Source organism: Canis lupus, chromosome 36 (genome assembly GCF_011100685.1).
Source record: "Canis lupus familiaris isolate Mischka breed German Shepherd chromosome 36, alternate assembly UU_Cfam_GSD_1.0, whole genome shotgun sequence".
In the NCBI taxonomy this organism is placed as follows: Eukaryota; Metazoa; Chordata; class Mammalia; order Carnivora; family Canidae; genus Canis; species Canis lupus.
Genome location: NC_049257.1, coordinates 25,690,738 through 25,711,733, shown reverse-complemented (window position 1 = coordinate 25,711,733; position 20,996 = coordinate 25,690,738). Strand labels below are relative to the sequence as shown.

The window sequence follows — 20,996 nt, the reverse complement described above, 5'->3', positions numbered from 1 at the left end:
AATCAGTGGGAAGTTATAACTAATTGAAAATGTGTGGGATCCCTGAGTGGCGCAGCGGTTTGGCGCCTGCCTTTGGCCCAGGGCGTGATCCTGGAGACCGGGGATCGAGTCCCACATCAGGCTCCCCGTGCATGGAGCCTGTTTCTCCCTCTGCCTATGTCTCTGCCTCTCTCTCTCTGTGTGTGTGACTATCATAAAAAAAAAAAAATGTGTTTAAGGAGGTATGTGTACACGGGCAATGTACAGTAAGATTGCTGGTTTGGATGCACAACTGGCTAATGTCCAACAAGGTCTCAAACTTGTCAAGTTGTCTGTTCCACCAGATAAAATTGTTTTCTTTTCATTTCTACCAGACAAAAATCTGCAAGTACACTGAACAAGTGGCTTCACCAAATCTAGATTTTTTTAATCAATAGTAATATGTGAAGAAAACGAAATACATCCCTTCCAAATAGTCCTGGTTAGCTTTGCCCCAACATGACAGAGGAGACATGTCACCCACCTTTCTGCCTTATTTCCAAATCTCAGAAAAAAAAAAATTTGTGACACTTTCTGGGTACTGTGCCTTATGTTTTGGGGCCTAATTGCCCCTAGGTCTATCCCTTGCCTTATTCCTGCTCTACTCTGTATCATCACAGCTGAATTTCCTAGGTTCCTGTGTGAACTGGCACCTGCCTAGATTTGGCCAGTGGCAGATAATTGCCAGGAGATTGCAGGATGGATTGATGAGGAGGATGAGAAAAGCCAGGCTAATTCTCTCTCCCTCTCTGCTTCTAGGAAACCCTCCTGTGTCAGCTATGCAGTGGGCCTGTACTTTCTTTCCATATATTTTTTTTAAATGTGTCTTTCTTTAAAAGTCTATTTTAATAGGATCTATTTTCCTTCTCTGCTAGTGTATTTCTAAAGCCTGTTGTTACGTGGCACTCTATTAAGAATAAATGTCCTAAACGTGCCTTTGTTATTTTTGGTGGAATTGGCGCTGAGGTTGCTTTGCTCAGCTAACACAGTACTCGACTTTGCTGGTTTTCAACTGCTAATTGCTTTAGGAACATTCCAGCTTCATAGTACTTTTTGCATGTGCAACCTCTTCATTCTTTCTCAACCATGTTCTAATTTGACTTTTGAAGCACCTCAGTGTACCTTTCTCTGATTTTTCACAAAACTATGTAACCTGTAATAAATTATATACTTAATACATAAATAAAATATGTAATAGATTCATCCATTATAGTTCAGTCTGCACTCATAGTTTATGCTATTTCCCCATACCTCTCTTTCTCTTTTTCACATAATATATGTATATTTTCCTTTGTGTGTCTACCTCAAATCTGAAACACTGGTGCCTGTTTTCTGTTATTTTAGTCCATGAGCATGGAACATGCGATGAACTAGTGTACATTTATCATGTGTAATTCTCTTTCCCTTGGCTTCACTGTGTGTCTAAAACGCCTAGAACAACTGGAATTCAACATTAATCATCAACTCATAATTAGAATGCTTTGTACCCTTTCAGTCTTTGCTTTAATTCGAGATGAATTTTGACATCTTGTTATTTTCCAGTCATTTAAATTTTTCATGGTCAGTGATTCCAAAACTACCAAGTAAAGTACCTGACTTCTAAGTTAAGTCACTTGTGTTGTTTACAACATATTGAATATTCTACTTTAATAGGGGATTATGTCATTAAAATTACTTTTATTATTATCAAGATCAGCAGCCAGTTTTCCAGAAGTAAGTAATTTCAGTGGTTTAACTCTTTTTAGTTCTTCCTTCTTTAGAATATTTCCAAATCATATTATTTCTTAATTTATCAATTTTAGCCTTTATCAGTGGACATCCATATTAATAACAGAGAAAATAGCTCTCATACATTTATTGCATCAGCTTCCTTACGCTCATCTTTTCAAAAGTGTCATATTGTACCTTATTTCATTTTTAAGTCACTTGTGTTTGTAAGCAGGTGATTTCTAAATATGATTCACTTGTCAGTCAAAAATGTCAATCAAATGCCTTCTATATCTTATATAACTTTCTTCTTTCTCCTTGATTTCATAATTATTGTATTTTTCATATATATTTTATAATTTTATAAATTGATCTGCCAACTGATCTGCCAAAACAAAGCTGATCTGCTCAACTGATCTGCCAAAACAAAGCTCCAAATATCCTATTGGTTCCATTGTTCTTCAGTTCCATTTTTTTCCCTAGAGACTTCTTCCTACATCCTTTCCTCTGTGCTCCTACTTCATTTAGAGTAGTTGATTCCAGGATGGTCACATATCTCTTATTCAGACACTTCCCATCTTCACCTATCTACATTAGATTCAAGTTATGTCCTTGCTTTGGTCAAATGCGTCTCTCAGTGGCTTCCTGAAAAAAGAGTGCATGGAAAGGCAAATGTTGGGAGTCACTGAATATCTGAAAAAGCCTTTATTCTTCAAATTTGATTGAAAATTTGGCTGAGTATAGGATTCTAGGTCAACCCCTGACCAGCTACATAACATACAGAGCTTGATGCAAAATGAAAATGTGAGGCTTCTTGTTCAAAAATTATTAAGAATTTCAGGATGGTGACAGCAGAGCACTACACTACGAGTACTTTTAAGCACAAGGTCCTATATGACTATCAGATCACATGCCCATGAACCTGACCCCAGTGGGTCCTTTCAATATGGAGATTCTTAGTTCTGGGTAATTGACTTTTTTCTATGGTAATTTCCTTTATAATCGATTTCTAGAACTTTAGTTCACTACATATTAGATTGCCTGAATTGGCCCTCTAATTTTCTTATCTTTATTATTCTATTATCCCTCTTGCTGTCTTTTTGTCCACTTTATAGGATATTAGAATTTTTTTCTCTATTCTTCCTGTTGAGATTTTTATGTAAATAATTAGGATTCATTTGTAAGAGTTTCTTCAATACTACTTACTCCATTTATAAAAAGTAGCATTATATTCTTGTTACATGGATGAATCTCTTATTTTTCTTAGAAAAATCTCTTATTTTTTTTAAATGTTTATCTTTGGCCTTTATATTATTTCTGCTTTCCCCAATTTTTAAAAAAATTTTGCCTGTATTTGTCTATGTGAAAAACATTGTTTTTTATGTTGGAGATTTCCCCTCCATGCTTGCTCATGGTTGATAGGCCATTAATACTGAAGAATGTGGCTCTGAGAAGTGATTAGAATCTCTCTGTGCATAGGTGGTGCTTGTCACTTGCTGAGCTTCACCAAAGGGTGAGTAAGCTCTGAACTGTTTCCAAAATTTCATTTCTCTTTTATAGGCTTTATAGTCTCTCCCACAATGAGTACTCCAGTCTTCATTCTCTAAATAGGTGGGAGAAAAAAAACCTGGGTTGTCATCATTCAGCATACTTTCATTTAATCCTCCTATTTTCAATCTGGCAGTCTTGCCTCATTTCCATGTTTGCTGTAAGTATAGGTAAGGATAGTTTTCCACTAGTTGGGTGGAGAAAGAAATCTGAAAGCTCTAAAGAAATTCCACCCTCCTGTTTTGAACTTGAAGCCAGATCCCTATATTGTAAGATCTTTGGTATCCCTACCTGCTAAGCTATTCTGAGGTTCTGTGAGGAATAATGGTCTTGTTTCTCTCTGTTATTATCCTTTGAAAGCACTTTGGTTTGTTTTTCTTTCTTGGTATCTGTTAAATCAGTCCTCAAATCTCACTGTTTAACTTTCCCAAAAATGTATTGTGAACTTCTCTGCCATTATCTTCTTTCCAATCCCTTTGTCTTGTAGCTTTTTTACCTTTTCAATCCCTTTATGTGATGTTAGTGATGTTTCAGGGCTGAAAGGTAGTAAAGACATTTTTTTTAATCCACCAGGCTTAAATATAAACCATGAATCTATTTTTGTCTACTTTTTTCTTTAAATTTGAAAAATTGTACCACATACTCTCTGACCCAGCAAGCATCAGTTATCCCCCCAAAACCCCCTTTCAAGTGTCAGGTTGCTCCAGTGTGAAAGTGGCACTTTGGTCTTGTGGCTCGCCTACATTTCCCCAGCATTGTGTGCAGTTTCCATGAGCCAGAGCTCACTCTAATGCTGATCGTTCTAGAAAGCTGAAGTAGCTGTCCTCCCAGTGTGTTGTGCCTCTCCATGAATGCCAGAAAAAAGGTGAATGTAAGTAGAGTGAATCCTCACTGACTTTAAAGCCCTGTCTCTACAGTCTTTTCAACACACTCAGAGGAGTGTACTGAAAATCTCTGAGAGTCTCTGATTTGAGAGGATGGCGTTATAGGAGGTGTGATGGAAGTAAAGCAAAATAGATGGTATGGTCAAAATGGTAATTTGAGGAGAAATTAATATTAGAGAGGATTTATAGTTCTGGGATGAGTGTAGAAACTACCAGGAGAGACAGAGACAGAAAGAGAACTCTGTGAAGATGAGAGCACAGCCTGCCAAGTGACTTTCTGTGGGGAGTGACCATCCAGGGAGAAGAAGAGAATAATAATACTCTGACTTCATTCTTCTCTCTCCCCCCTATCTCCTGTGATGCTTCCTATTTGTGAAACTCAAATGGTTACCTGATGTAGTTCTTACAACTCCCTCTCAGGGCAAGGAGTAGGGTACAGTGCAGTAAAGTGGATTAGGAGGAGGGACAAGCTAAGGATATTTAGCACAGAGTGGCTATCTGAGCTCAGTGCTAAATATGTGTTTTCCAAAACATATGTGTTTTATATTAATATATAAAGCTAAAAATATATATAAAAAGCTATATAAACATAAATATAGCTATTAAAATAATAACTATTTTATAAATATGTTTTTGCATTTTATGGTTTTATCAATACAAATAAATAAAACAATAAACATATTCAAATCTGTAATATATATAGATTTAAATGTGTCTAAATATGTGTATTTAAATATATATGTAATATACATATTTATTTAATATATAACCTTTAAAGAAAATCCTGGAGTCCACACAGCCCAAAGTATTTCAGAGAAGAAACAATAGCCAGGCACAAATGATTGCTTCCCTCTGTACAGTCAACATGATTTTACTGTTCTTTGGCTTCTAAATAGGAAAAAAATTGATCTTGAAAGCGTTTCTGTTTGAATGGTTTTTAAAAATATTTTATTTATTTATGAGAGACAGAGAGAGGGTGCGGACATAGGCAGAGGGAGAAGCAGGCTCCATGCAGGGAGCCCGATGTGGAACTCAATCCCGGAACTCCAGGATCACAACCTGGGCGGAAGGCAGACACTCAACTGCTGAGCCACCCCCAGGTGTCCCTGTTTGAGTGTTTTTATGTCTGTACTTAGAAGGAATTTTTCCACATGCTGGGAATTATGCCTGCCCATTTCTGTAATAAAAAGTTTACTTGAAGGGCACCTGGATGGCTCAGTTGGTTGAGCGTCTGACTTTGGCTTGGTTGTGATCTCAGGGTCCTGGGATCAAGCCCTGCGTTGGGCTCCTACTGAGCAGGGAATCTGCTTCTCCCTCTCCCTCTACTCCTCCTCCTCCTCCTGCTCATGCTCTCTCTCTCAAATAAATGAATAAAATCTTTAAAAAAAAAAAGTTTACTTGCAGTAAAGTGATAGTTTTACCTAAATTGTGATTTTGGGAGAAGAGAGAGAATAATGATATATTCCTTTGTACTTAAAAAAATACTTTTTCAAAAAAGAATACTTTTCCCTCATATATTCTCCACCTCAGTAGGATTATTTTGCTCCTTAAATGTAGAATATAAACTTATTTTAAAGACAATTAATATTTGTCATACAATTGTTCCCATTGTTTTTAATAATATCAATTTTTTAGGAATCATTTATCTCATAAAACAAATATAACAGGAGCTTTACAATTATATTTTCCTAGGTGAAAGAAAAATGTCTTAAAAATTCATTAAATCTATAAGCCTTGCTGCTTAAACTGAGGTTAGGACTTACTTTCCTAAGCATTGACCTGCAGTGTAGACAAGAGTATGTCACTATTTAACAGCTTCTAATTATCATTTTTATTACCAAGTTGGAATCAGAGGCAATAGGACTTACTGAAAACTACATAGCAGCTTCTTTGTTGACAGTCCCTATTTGTGTTTTTGTGCCCTCCTGTGTAAGGCCGTCTCCCTGTGTTAATGTTAATATCTGCTATAGATACTCTTCTAGCTTTACCTTTCTGCTTCTCAGTATGGTGTTCTTAGAACCATGTCTTTCTCACTTTTGTATTTCAATCAGATCACAAAGGGGGATGTTGATAGGGATTTAATGATTATCAATTCTCTTTTAAATTACATTTATTAATTTATTTATTATTCAGGCTCCATAGTGTTAGGAATGTCCTGGGCATTTTATATCCTAGAATTAATAAAGTCTTGCATAGATACAGAAGATTTTTCAATATGAGAATATCCTTAGTTAGGCGGGTCATCATTTTGCAAGGTTGGGTCATGGTAGTAGTATCTTAGAAGGTAACCTTATAGTATTTGAAGTACTTGATTATGAAGACTACACCAGTTTATATTGGGTATTTTTTCATTTGGAAAGTTGCAGCTCTATATTTGCATAAAAGATACTCAGTCGTTTTCTACAGCTAAGTATTTTTTGCTCAAAGGTAGAAATTGTTTCTCCCCTGTAAACTACTTATTGAATCACAAAGCCAGTCAGTTATTTTCAAAGATGGCGTTTCTATTTTCATTTCTGTCTTCTTTTATGTGTTCTGATCATTAGAAGGTAAGGAAGCCCTTCCAAAAAGCTAAGAAGATCAAAACCTGTTTGTAATATTCAGGCTCATGTTAAAAGTCTTAGGAATTATCAAAGGTTAGCATCATTCTCTTTGGGAAGATATCATTAATATAATGCTGGTTCAGATTTTTTTTTCATGTCTCTAATAGTATATGTTAGAATTTTGGTATTTTAATAAAATTGATGAAGATGAAGATATGTAAGAAGCATCTATTTTGCATATGTCCTTTTTCTATCTGATACATAAATTACATATTTCAGTTTTAACTTATACTTTGGTAAGTATTGACATATGTATACACCTAAGAAACCATGACCACAATTAAGAAAATTAACATTTCTCTTAATGTCAGAAGTTTCCTTGAGCTCCTTTGTAATCCTTCCCTCCCTTTCCTTCTTCATCCCTACTTCCACCATTCCCAGGTAACCATTGATCTGTTCCTGTCACTCTAAGAATCATTTGCATTTTCTATAGCTTTGTAGAAAATGAGTCAGGCTGTTTGCACATATCTTATTTTACTCAGTATAAGTATTTGGCACCTACTCATGTCAGTAGTTCATTCCTTCTATTGCTCTATTGCTGGCTAGAACTTCTTTGGATGGATATGTCCTAGTTTGTTTTTCTGTTTACTGTTAATGAACATTTGGGTTGTTTGCAGTTTGGGGTCCTTACCAATAAAGCTTCTATTTTGTGTACAAGTCTTTGAAAGGACGTATATTTCTTGTTCTCTCCACCAAAGAATGGAATGGCTGATTTGTATGGTAGATACATGTTTAACCTTTAAGAAACTATTTTCAAAATGATTGTATGTATTTATATTCCCAACAATTGTGTACGGTAGTTTTTGTTGCTTAACATCTTTGCCAATACTTGATATGCCCAGTTATTTTAGTCTTGGCTATTGTAATAAGTGTTTGATTATATCTCATTATTGTTTTAATTTGTTTTCTAATGATTAGTAACTTTGAGCATCCTTTCATATTTGCCATGAATACATCTTTTTTAGTGAAGAGTTTGTTCAAATCATTTGCAAATTTTGTATTGGGTTGTTTATCTTGTTATATTGAGTTTGCAAGATCTTTATGCTTTAGATATGCATCCTTTATCAGATATATGATTTGCAAATATTTTCTCCCAGTCTTTGGTTTTTCTTTTCATTCTTTTAATAACATTTCTGAAAAACAGAAGTTCTTAATATTAATGAAATTCAACTTATTTATGTTTTTCATAGACAGTGCTTTAAGTGTTATATATAAGACCTCTTTGGCTGTGTCAGGAGGACAAAATTTTCTTCTGTTTTCTTCTAGGTTTATAGTTCTAGGATATACATTTGGATCTGTGATGCGTGTATGGATCAAAGTTCCTTTCACACATAGATATTTCTATTTATTCAGCACCATTTATTGTGAAGACTATCCTTTTTCCACTAAATTATCTTTGCACCTTTTTCCAAAATCAATTATATACATTAGTAGATATCTTTCTGGACTATATTCTGTTTCATTGATCTATCAACCTATCCTGATGCTAATAATATACCATGTTATGTTATTTTTACTGTACTGATTACTGTAGCTTTAAAATAAGTCTTGAAAGGGCACCTGGGTGGCTCCGTGGGTTATGGCTGCCTTCAGCTCAGGTCCTGGGGTCCGGGGTCAAGCCCCTTGTCGGGAATCCCTGCCCAGTGGGGAGTCTGCTTCTCCCCCTCCCTCTGCCCCTTCTCCCTACTTATGCTCTCTCTCTCTCTCAAATAAACTAAAATCTTTAGAGAAAATAAAATGTCTTGAAGTTTTATAAGTGTTAAAATACTGTAAGTCCTCCAAATTATTCTTTTTATTACATTTGTTTTGAATCAGCATGTTAATATATACAACAATATCAAAAGCCTCCATGGACATTTGCTAGGATTGCATTGAATCTATAGTTAAATTTTGGGGAAATTATGTGTTAATAAGATTGAGTCTTTCAATCCATGAATACATGCATCTCATTTATTTAGGTCTACTTTAATTCCTTTCAGCAATGTTCTGTAGTTTTCAGTGCATTGGGCTTCCATGTTATTTTGCCAGACTTACGTCCTTTTTGGTACTATTTTAAATGATACTGCTTTTCGTTTGAATTTCATATTGTCCATTACTATCATACAGAAAGGATGTTGGCTTTTAATCTGTTTTTCTTTATTGCAGACTTGTTAAAATCATACCCCTGGGAACAACTGCAGGCTGTCATGATTTGAAAGTGCACCTGAGGGTAGCTTCCCAGGGACATCCCCATTCATTTTCTATGATGATTTTGCTATTCTTGGGTTCTTTATTTTGAGTCATTTCTTACTCATTTCACTTATCAGTTAGGATTGGATTCAGCTGCACATAAAAGTCCCAAAATAATAGTAGCTTAAATACAACATTTTTTTGTTTTCTCATATGAAATAACTTCAGAGGCAGGTGACCTCATTTGGGTAGGTTCACAGCATGGGACTTGGGCCACTGGCATCTTCCTTCTCTGCCATTCATAGTGGGTAACTTCCTATTGCCAGATTGCCTCATGATCCTAAATGGTTGCTTGACCTTGAGACAATTCCACTGTATTTGGGCAGCAAGGAACTGGCAAGGATGAAACAGAATTCCTTCCAGCTGAGTTCAAGCCCTCTTCAAAATAATTGTTCTGAATGTCTTCACTCAACCTATTACGCTACTTGGCCAGAACGCACTTGAATGACTATACCTAGCTTTAAGAGAATGTGAAAAATGTAGTTTTGGGGGGGATGCCTGGGTGGCTCAGCAGTTGAACATCTGCCTTTGACTCAGGGTGTGATCCTGGAGTTCCGGGATCGAGTCCCACATCAGGCTTCCTGCATGGAGCCTGCTTCTCCCTCTGCCTCTCTTTCTCTCTCTCTCTCTCTCTTTCTCTCTCTCATTCTCTCATGAATAAATAAATAATTTTTTTAGAAAGAAAAGAAAAATGTAGTTTTTTAGGAGAGAAAATTGCTAACTCAAATAAGAGTTTATTCAGAAGATAAGCCAATCAGCTGAAGTACTTACTGCTTTTAAATGTACATGATACAACCCCAAATACAACCAAGCTGCACCAAGTAATTTTCACAAGAAGGATACACGAGTGGTATATTTTTAAGTCATTGTGGACTGTGAGACTCTTTTGCTCTCACACATAAAAGGTAGTTCACTAAGTATAACATGCTTGAGTCATAAGCATTACAAAAATCTCAGAACACTCAATGTGTTACTCCATTATCATCATAATTGGACAGGCCTAGCTTTTCCTTTCTAAGTAACCTGTTTTAGTTGTTTCTTTCACTTTGTTTTAGTTTGCTGACTGTATGAATAAGATTCTTTTTTATTAACACATAGATTTTATTTTGCAATGCGTTATCTGCTAATATTTTATCATACAAAAATGTATGGCACACAAAATAATTGTTTGTAGATTCCTGAATAAGAACTTTTAGTCTAAGCATGGCTTTTTTCCCATGGAGAGAGAAAGTATTTGTGAAAACTCTTGCTGAAATTTTTAACTTGTCTTTACACCCTTAGTCTTAGTATTAGAAATCATCCAAAGTAAATTTTCAGAAAATCTGCTACACTACCTCTAAGGTGGTGCCTAAAAGCAGATGTACTTTATTCTCTCTAAAATACCTTTGTTCAGGAATGGAATTAAATTCTGTCTACCGACTTAGGAAAATGGACAAATTGTCTTCACGTTGTTTATCAATAGTACGTAGAGAGTAAGGAATATGTTTTCCTTTTCTGCTGAGGATAGAGTAGCATCTTCAGAAACACTTGGTTTATAAAATTAATGCATAGAAATTTTTTAAAATGTTAGGAAACATATAGAGATATCCGTATTTACATTATCTTACTCCATGAGATATCTATTGTTGCATAAAAAATTATTCCTCAAATTTAATGGCTTCAAACAATAACATTAATTATCTCACAGTTTCTGTGAGTCAGGAGTCCAGACATGGCATAGTTGATCCCTATGCTTCAAATTTCCTTGGGGAGTTGAGATACATTGTATGTGCAGAAGCAAAAGAAAATATTGTACAGATTTGTCTCAGGTGAAAAATCACTTCAGTAAAAATACTAAGCATACATACATAAATTTTTTCTCATCATAATTATATTTTCTCAGATCTTTTGCCTTTCATTTTTGTTTGTATTGCTATATACAGTGAATAGTTGCTACAGTGGTGATATAAAGAGTACCCTTTAAATAATATTTTAGTGCCAGCTCTGAAAAAAGAGAACAACCACAGAATAAATTCTAATGTTAGAAATATACTTTTATGGAAATATTTATATTGTTTTGAATTTTCAGAAAGACTGTCCTTGAAATAATACCTAAAATAGCTATCTATCGCCCTAATATTATTAAGAGGTGGATATAATTTTCAAGAGTTGTTTAAGAGACAAAAACTGAACTTAATTATATCAAAAAAAACTCCTGAAAATATTTCTATTTCATGACCTAGAAAGATATGTTACTAGTTTAACTTGATTTGTGTATTTAATACTGGACTATTTTCCATATAGTTATAATAAATCCTCTTTTTATTTCTCTTTCTTATTACTTTTTTGAAACAGACTAAGATGCTTAGTGAAGCAGCTGGAGAGAGGTGATGTTAACGTCGTAGACTTAAAGAAGAATATTGAATATGCAGCATCTGTATTGGAAGCTGTTTACATTGACGAAACAAGGTATGCTTTAGCCCCCTTCCCTTTTATCTTCTTTGCCTCTCTCCCTTTCTCCTCTTTCTTGGCCTTCATTTATCTCAAACATGAATTTAGCACATCTTAGTCATGAAATCAAAATCTTATAAAAATTTAAAGGGTTTTTCTACATGTAGCTATTTAACTGGACTATGACCCTTTCCAAAAAAATACACATTTAAACCTGAAGAGCTGAATATGGAAAAAAATAGCCAAACAATTAAGTCATAAAATGAACAAATTAAAAGTCTCCTCGCCCCCTACCCTCATTATCTTTAGGCGCAGATTTGTAAACGTCGGAGACAGATATAGGCTTATATCAATTTTCACTGATATACAGATTTTCCTATTATCCCAAGATTTCAGAGTTCCTGCTAAGAAAATGGGCGTCACATGCTCACACATTCCCCTAAGATGTACCCATCAGACTCTCTGTGCATCACCTAGACCTTATCACCTAGCCTCATATTTAGCAGAGTGGTTAGACAATTAGGAAATGGGGATTTATTTGAAGAGCATTCTTAGCCTCCTGCTGTGGCTCTTGACCAGGTGATTGGCTTTCCATTGGTCATTTGACACTATTTGGAGACATTTTTGGTTTGGTTGATGGGAGTGTGCTACTGTTATGTGATGGGGAGAAGCTAGAGATGCAACTACAAATCCTACAATGCACAAGAAAATCCCTCACAACAAAGAATTATCCAGCCCCAAATATTGTTAATATGGAGACTAGGAAACCCTGGCCTTAAGAGAGAACTGTTCATTTTCTCTTTTTCCTCCAAGGAAGTACTTACCTCAGAACCTCAAGAGGGGGTGCTGAGGATCCTAATGCTAATAGAATACTCAGTAGAGTATGATATGACAGATTGTAAGAGACTTGACCACTATCTCTTGGAGTTTAGAGGGTACTGAGACTGGTTTCTTTACCTCAGCAGAGATAAAGGTGGCAGGCTGATTCAAACTACCTTGAATTCACAGGTAAAAGGGACACTGTAGGACAGCCCAGGTGGCTCAGCAGTTTAGCGCCACCTTCGGCCCAGGGCCTGATCCCAGAGACCCGGGTTCAAGTCCCATGTCGGGCTCCCTGCATGGAGCCTGCTTCTCCCTCTGCCTGTGTCTCTGCCTTTCTCTCTCTCTGTGTCTCTCGTGAATAAATAAATAAAATCTTTTTTTTTTAAAAGGGGGACACTGTAGAGGGAGGGACATGTCCCTCCAGAGTTTAGCCTAGAAAAGGCACTAAGTTTTTCAGAGTCATAAAGCAAGTGGAGTAGGAGTCCTTTGAAGGCATTCACCCATAATGAAAGAAAACTGACTTCAGAAGACGAAAAAGAGGCTGGCTGCATGGGATGATTGTTGAATGAACCAGGGAAAAATCATAAAGATCCAGTCCAAATATCAGAGAACACATAACACCCAGGAGGGTGTAGCAAGTTCTCTGAAGGACACACAAAAGCTCCCAAGAAGAGAAAAATAAGCAGCATTTGGGCATTTGTCACATAGATGACAACACACACAAACACCGGTCTTGTAACACCCTTTGACTCCTATAATTTCCTGCCACTCCCCCCCCCCCGCCCATCATCAAGTGATGAGAAACAGCAGAGTGAGTAGAACAGATGATGGGACAAGGAGAGTGCAGACTTCCATCATGCCCCTTCGCTTCTGCAGGTGTCCAAGCATGAGTCAGGCCTAAGCTTGGCAGAGGTGACAACTGTTAAGCCAGATGTGAGACTGAAGTTCGTACATATCCATGTGTTCTGGGCATAAACACACACACACACACACACACAGAGCTGTTTCAGGTAAAAATTCACATGATTTGAAAATCAAGAGAATGTAAAAAGATGCCTCATGAAAGTCTTGCCTTATCCCATCCCAATATACTTATGTTTCCAACTCATAAATTTCTTATATATATTTCCAATGATTTATTACAAATTTTTATTCCATATTTTTCTCTTCTCCTTTTATGGAAGGTAGCGCACTGTATACACAGTGTTTCATGTTGTTTTCTTTCCCATAACTAAGGAAACTTGGAGGACTTTCTATGTCATATACTGACCTTTTTAATATCAAACCATGAGAATTTTCACTAATAACAGACAATAGAGGGCATGGTGCAGGCTGTGTTGCACAGGTGATTTTTTTCCTTCTCCGCAGACAGAACTCTTCTGTTAAAACATGATTTAGAGCCATAGATTGGGGGTGGGGATCATAGGCACACTTTTATTTTATTTTATTTTTTTTATTTATTTATTTTTTTTTTTACTGCTCCATAGGCACACTTTTAGATTGCAAACCTTATGCAGAATTGTCTTCCTGGTTAACGTTCACTGAGTGTATATAATGTGTGTACTTCTAGGCAAACAGAGATTCGAAGTGTAAATTAAAAAAAAAATCCATTGTTCCTGTAATTTCCTTGCTCCTTCATTTTCATGTATGCTTTTCACAAATTATTCACAAATTGAATGAATGTGATATGTTTAAGATTTCTTCAATCTGTCCTTGACATTTTTATTTATTATTTTTATTTATAAAACTAAGGAAATTTTATCTTAAAGAATTATTTGGAGATTTACATTATTTATAACATTAAGATGGCATAATGCTGATGATCTCATTTCCCTAAATATATCTTGTCTTTCATTTGATAGATTATTATATGCTATGTTTATTAAGTTTCCCAGAAAATTATGATTCTGTGGAAATTTTGTTAACTTAGTTCTCCATGATCCCTAACTCATTTACACATATGTTACATTTCTAAGTATAGTTCCTTTTCATTTGAAAATTACTTTTTTAGAAAATTGCTTTTTTGTGGGAAGAAAAAAAGTACTTAACTGCTTCACAGTAGAACTAGTGTGTGTGTGTGTGTGTGTGTGTGTGTGTGTGTTCTCATTAAAAAAAAATCCCTGCTCTTAACACTGTCACTCTCATTTTTTACTCAAATGACACAAAACTTTTCACTGTTTTATTTTAATGCTTCCATGCTTCCATGGCATCTTGATTTCTAAATTGGATTAGTAATACTACCCCACCTTTGGACCATCGTCCAAGGGCTTATCATAGGCTCCCCACAATCCTATGCAGTTGACAGGGTGACCATTATTTTCTGCACTTTACTAATGATAGATAGAACTAAAGCTCTTAGAAGTAAGCAGATTTGCCAGGGGTCACAGACTTAGGCTATGGCAAAACTAGGGACAGAAACTAAGGTATGACTTCTCTCTCTTAGTGCTCTTCTCCCTGTAACTGGCATCCTCTTGGGATGTTTTTGTTTTGTTTTTTTTTTCATTCATGAGGGACATAGAGAGAGAGAGATGCAGAGACACAGGCAGAGGGAGAAGCAGGCTCCATGCAGGGAGCCTGACTTGGGACTTAATCCCGGGACTCCAGAATCACGCCCTGGGCTGAAGGTGGCGCTAAACCGCTGAGCCACCCGGGCTGCCCAAGGATGGTTTTTAATGACCTTTGAAAGATTAAGGTGACAATGTACAATAAAACATTCTGACAGTTGGATTTGTAGATCCTAGAAAAACAATACCTAACATTTATTACTAAAAGCCTCTTCTTACCATACATTTCCTGCTATGTGCCAGGAACTCTTCAAAGCATTTTCATGCACTCTTTCATTGAACCATCACAATAATCCTGTGAGCCAGAAACTTTTTTATCACCATTTTACATACCTAATACAGAGGAGGAAATGAATTGACAGAAAAGCTTACCCAAGCATCTCTTCTGCATCCCCTCACTAACATCAGACTCTGGAGACTTTGGAGACTTACTGGAAATTTTGATGAAAGCTCACATGCTGTCAGGGTTGTCAGCCTCAGTGGTGTGCGGATTGTGTTTGCATCACTGCCAACTCTGCCTTCAGTGATGCCACGTTGGTAGCTTGAAGTTGGCTGCAGTGTGAGTATTTATTTACACCATGGAAACTGGGAAATGCAACGAGTCAGGATTTGTTTTTTCTGGAGAGCCTGTGGTTAAACATTTACCAGTATGCCACTGGTTAGGCCTAAGATGATTTCTTATGTATATTCTAAGGCGGTAACTTTATGATCAAAATACCAGCTAGAAATTTTAGAGCAATAATACTTGATGTGATTTGATTTCCAATGGACTTAGTAAGACCCAGCAGGAAACTGAGAATGTTTTTGTTGAGATGCATTTACGATTATTAGGATTGCATTTGCCTTTGGAATATTAGTAAAACAGATGAGTTAGGAGGAGAGATGAAGAAGCAGTTGATTTTAAACTTTAAATAAAAAACTTACTGGCTTTTGAGATGTTTTTTAATGGAAAATTTTTTCTCTAGAAAAAAGTGGTTCAGTGAATATTCCAGAGAGGCACTTTTTTTTCATTTTGGGCTGGACCAAAGAAAAAGGTCAACACATGATAAAAGCAAGACAAAACAAATTACCAATTGGTTTAGAACCCATACACACAACACACACACACACACACACACACACACACACCCATGCACACACACGTTTTCCTGCTAAGCGTTAGTAACTTCAGGGTTTCAGTTAAGAAAACAAATCAAAACAAACAGACAAAAAAATCTCTCTGGAAGGATGAGAAAGATAAGTGAGAAAAATGAAAACAGAGTTTCTGACAGAATTTGAATAATAACCCTCTTTGAAGGATTATAGCATAATTTCCTAATGAATACAACTGTTTGTTGTTTTTTTTTAACAAGACATTTTACAAATATAAATGCCAATATTTTATGAGTCCTGTTTTGGGCGTATCCCTAGAGGCTATGGTTTTTCAAAGCTGCATGGTTGTAAGCCAGAAACATGTGGCCTTAAGGGGGAAACAAACAAACAACAAACAACTGTCCGATTATCCTTATTTAGACTGGGATATTGCCAGGCAAAGTAGCATCCTCGACCTCATGGATTGCTGCTGTTCATGAGAGGAGGCAGATGGCTGGCAGGTATCCTTTCAGAGATGGATATTATGCTTTCTAATACCACCTAATAACACAATCAGTCACCTCATCTTGTTATATGGATCAATCCAAGCCTTAGGATAACCATGGAGCACAGACTCTGGATTCAGAAAGAATGGACTGTTCAAAGCCTCGATCCTCCACTCAATACTTCCTTTCTTTAAGCATCTTACTTAACTTCTCTATTTCCTACGTTTATCATCTATGAAACAAGAATAATGAAAATGCTGACCTCATAGGGTTTATCTGAGGATTAAATGTAGCACAATACCAGATGGAGTAAAAGTTAAATAATAACCACTACTTTTATTTTACTAATAAAAACGCAGATACCTCTAGGATACATATCATATTAAGATATATAGTTTTTGTTTCCTAGTGAAACAAATAATTTCCTGAGTGTGGTTTTTGATCCTGAAAAGAAAAACTGAAGACAGGTGGGCTATAGTTACCTGGAAATGCAAGCAAAGCCCAACTGATAGAAAGGAATCTCGAAAGGAAACCTGTCTTGATAGAAACATTTTCAGTTGACTTCATGAGAGATTGATTTGAGCAAGAACAGGTTGATGTCAATCAGGACTTTTGGAAGTTATGCTGGTAGAAATTGAGGTGAAGTTTGGGGCACCTGGAAACCTAACCCCCTTGAAATCATTGAGTACAGGAATTTACCAACAAATATTCACTCATGAAGCGAATTGTTATTGAGCATCTGAAGTGAATACACGACCCAGGTCAGTAGAGTTAGGAGTACAACTGTGCACATAGCTGGTGTCTAGAACTGGGTCAAGAGCTGTGAAGACAAACCTAGGCACAGGAACAAGTGCTGCAAGCAAGAAACAGAGAAGGTTTGAGTTAGAGAAACCCAAGCATCCTGACATTTTACAGGAGGAAACACTAAAAAGCTGCACTCGGTCATAATGAGAGAGAATAACAGGCAGTAAGAATTGTATGGAGTCAAGATTCCAAACTAGATAGAATCGGACTTGAAGGTATTCCTTAAAGTTCATGGGTTTTGTTCTCTGGCAAAGCTCCTCATGCTTATTCTTAAATAGATGGCTTCTAACAAAAGTAATTTTTAAAAAATGTCTGGAACATGCCAGATATCTGAGTATTAGAGTTCAGAAATATAGTGTCAGAGATGTGAAATTGGGGATTGTAACACAGGGGTCTCAGATATTTTTATGCTTTAATTTTATTTCAATAATTGGAACTCCAATAGCAAAGCTATTTCAACATGTTCCCCATCCTAAAGCTTTTGAGAATGCCCAGTGAGTGTTTACCTTGCTTTACCCATCTTCCCCGCTGTCACTTTCCTCTGCTGGCAGCTCTCTGGCTTCACACTGCTGAACTGTTCCTCTGCAGATCACCTGTTTTCCCCTGAAATCCAGCAATCCATAGGTGGGCCCTACTCCCAAGCATGAGCTCAACATCTTCCTCCAGTTCCCCAAACTGATGCTAGAGCTGTAACTGCTGTAGGACCGTCCTGATGGATGCTCTCAGAACCCACAAACAACCCCTTCCACAGAGGTCCTCTACCAGGCATTTATCTGCATCCTCTAAAGTCTAAGTCCATCTTCCAGAAGTCAGCTTATCATCACCTACGGGAGTGCTTTTCAACATATTTTCCTATCCTGACTTCAGGACCTCAAGCTCCAAGGCCAGGAGAAAGGAAGGGGCTCTCAAAATTAACGTCAGGTTGTGCATTCATCTCATCTCAACAGCAACTATGTTCAAAGATTATGCAATATAAATCTCTATTTAGAAAAAAAAAAAGTCACTTTTTTCCTAAAGGACACTGAATCCTTAGTGATGCAGCTGTGCTTCCGAAGAGGACAACTGTGTACATTACTGTTCAGAGATAATTAGCCTCTTGCAGTCGCTTTGTCTCGATTTTCTGTATGGCAGAGTAGGGCATTCGCTTTAATTTTATGTAGCTAGTGGGCCTATTCAAAAAAATTTTCATAGAACAAAAAAGCAGCCTTTCTCTGAAAGTAAAATAAAACCTCTAAGAAAAAAAACCCAAATTATTTTTTGACTTTTCAAATGTGCATTTTTCTTCTAACCATTAAGGTTTCAAAAACTCGTGGAGTTCCATCTCAAGAGGGGTCTCCATGCAACCCTAGTAACTGAAGTCAGGGGATAGGATGCAATGTAGAATAGAGGGTGGAGTGGGAAGGTAGATATGTCAAGGGCAGATATGGGAAAGACAAGCATTGAAAGTTAGGCATGCAGCTACTGGACCGGAGACGTAGGAAGAATAGATACAGATGCAGGAGGCAGATCTGCAGATCCGGAGCATGAAAAGCCAGTAGAGAGTAGGGTTACTGAAAAGAGTAAATCAAATGCCACAAGGAAAAGTACTGGCTGCAGGTAGGATATCCCTGATGCCTCCGAGAGGAGTTTCAGGAAAGATTAGGGCAGTATGAAGAATTAATATGGAACAGGACAAGAAGAAATTAGATTATTTTTCAAGAATTTGCAAGCATAGGAAAAAGCAAAAACAGAACAGTCTATTAGTAGGGACCTTTACTTGTTTGTTTGTGCTTGTCTGTTTATTTGTTTCATACTTTTTATAGAATGGAAGGCTTCCTGTAGCCTGGACACAAAGAGTGAAAAAGATATTTGGGTTAAAGAAAAATAATATTTATAGATAGTTTAGGTGAGAAGCTACCTTGAGGAAGTTACCTAGGAAAAGAGACCAATGGCCAAGCATAAGTGGAAAATATAAGGATGGAGCTAACCAGTGCACAGACAAGGCCTTTCAAATAGGCAAAACTTAAGTAGCACTGTGAAATCAGAAAGGTTAGTTACGATTTATTTTAAACTCAGTTGTTCAGCATTGGCCAGAGCGTGACAATAATTATGGCCAAAATATAGACCGTGGGCTGTAAAACTATGGGCTCAGTGTGACAATGGAGAGCAAACTCTTTGTGATTAATCACTACAAGCTGCACATCATGAGGACACTGACCCATGTGTACTCAGTGGACACCTAGAGCCAGCATGGGCAAAAGGGGAAAAGAAGGGCAGGACTAATGAACACCTTTCACAAATATTTTAATTATAAGTGACAGGAAGCGCAACCAAACCACCTTCCAGAAACTCTCACTGCCAAAACATTGATGGCTAGTGCGGACTCTAAGCATAGGTGACTCCAGGCAAAAATGATGTCAAGGGACTCAACCTCTGTGTTTCACTGGCTCTGAAGTAGCCTCCTTTTGATCCTTTGAGTGGTAGCAGGATGGCAACGGTTATTTTTAAGCTTTAGAGCCTCACATCTTCAAATCCAGCAGGAATGAGAAAGGGTTTCTTTTTCAGAGGCTCCAGCAAACATAATCTTTATGTTTCATTGATTCTGGTCAGGTAACACATGTGTATCCCTCAAACAATACGACCAGGGGAGTTGGATATGTAAGTGCAGTGGTCAGATATCTCCCGAGGCAGGTAAGAGATCAATTTTATTTAAATCACATGCCACGCAATTGAGACTGGAGGAGAGCACTTTGCCGAACAACAACAACTTTGTCCTCTCTGGAGTAAAAATTAAAATGTCTAGGTCAGTACCACATGCAGGGGGCCTGGATCAGGATTTGTGTGGGACGTTGAACAAATCCTATCCAGGCTTCTCTCCTACTAAGGATAAGCCTCCGGGCAAGAGTTTTTTCTTTTTTTCCTAGTCATTGGTTATATTTTACATGGAAGATGAAGTCTCCAGCCCCTATCTGTTCTGGATTTCTGTGGCTTTATCCATAGTTGCAAAGTTCTTTTCAGAGACCTGCTCATGCCTAACCTACCCTGGTCACCAGCAGGGTGACAGGAGGTAGCTGCTTATCATTTGCTTAGTGAGGGAGCATTTATAGATATGGGCTCTTGTATATTTTAGATTGCTTTTATTTGGAGGAGTCCCTAAGGGAAATCAATTTGAAGGGTAGGTGCTAAGACACTATTGGAGCTCAGTGAACCACTAAAAAGCAAATTATGATTTTTTATGGACTCCCATTTTTATGGTGTGAGTTGAAGGGAGGGGTGGTTGTTTGGAGTGCTGTGTTTGTAGGCTGTTCTCACCCTGTGGATGGAGTGTGAAAACCAGGCTTAGAAAAAGTGGCAGTACATTTCGGTTGATTTTCATATTTTCTGTCCATCTGTGGTATGTTACTTTCTACAAACTTTCAAAAACAGCCTCACTAGTGAAAAAGGGAAAAAAAAATCTGACCAGATCTTTTGAGAGATGACTAACAAGAAAAAGCTCCATGGATTATATAAGATCTTACTGTTCGTGAAATTTGAGGTCAGTAAAATATAAATGATTATTTACTAGATTTGCAAAAGATATAAATTTAGGGGCACCTGAGTGGCTCAGTGGGTGAAGCATCTGCTTTTAGCTCAGGTCATGATCTCAGGGTCCTGGGATAGAGCCCCACATCAGGCTCCCTGCTTAGTCCCTTAAACCCCTTAGGGGTCTGTGTCTCTTCTCCCTTTGCCGCCTCCACCCCCACTTGTGCACGCTCACTCTCTCTCAAATAAATAAATAAAATCTTTAAAAAAAAAGAAAAATGTATCAAATATTCTTTTCCAATAATGATATTA

At 37.1% G+C, this 20,996-nt stretch overlaps 1 protein-coding gene across 1 annotated transcript in view; it reads left to right on the top strand.

Annotated features, from left to right (window-relative positions):
• PDE1A (phosphodiesterase 1A) overlaps positions 1 to 20,996 on the top strand; it is a 230,042-nt gene that overhangs the window by 126,763 nt on the left and 82,283 nt on the right. The window contains exon 2 of the mRNA NM_001003091.1: positions 11,321 to 11,434. Coding sequence (NP_001003091.1) covers positions 11,321 to 11,434 — 114 coding nt within the window. The remainder of the gene's footprint in view (positions 1 to 11,320; positions 11,435 to 20,996) is intronic.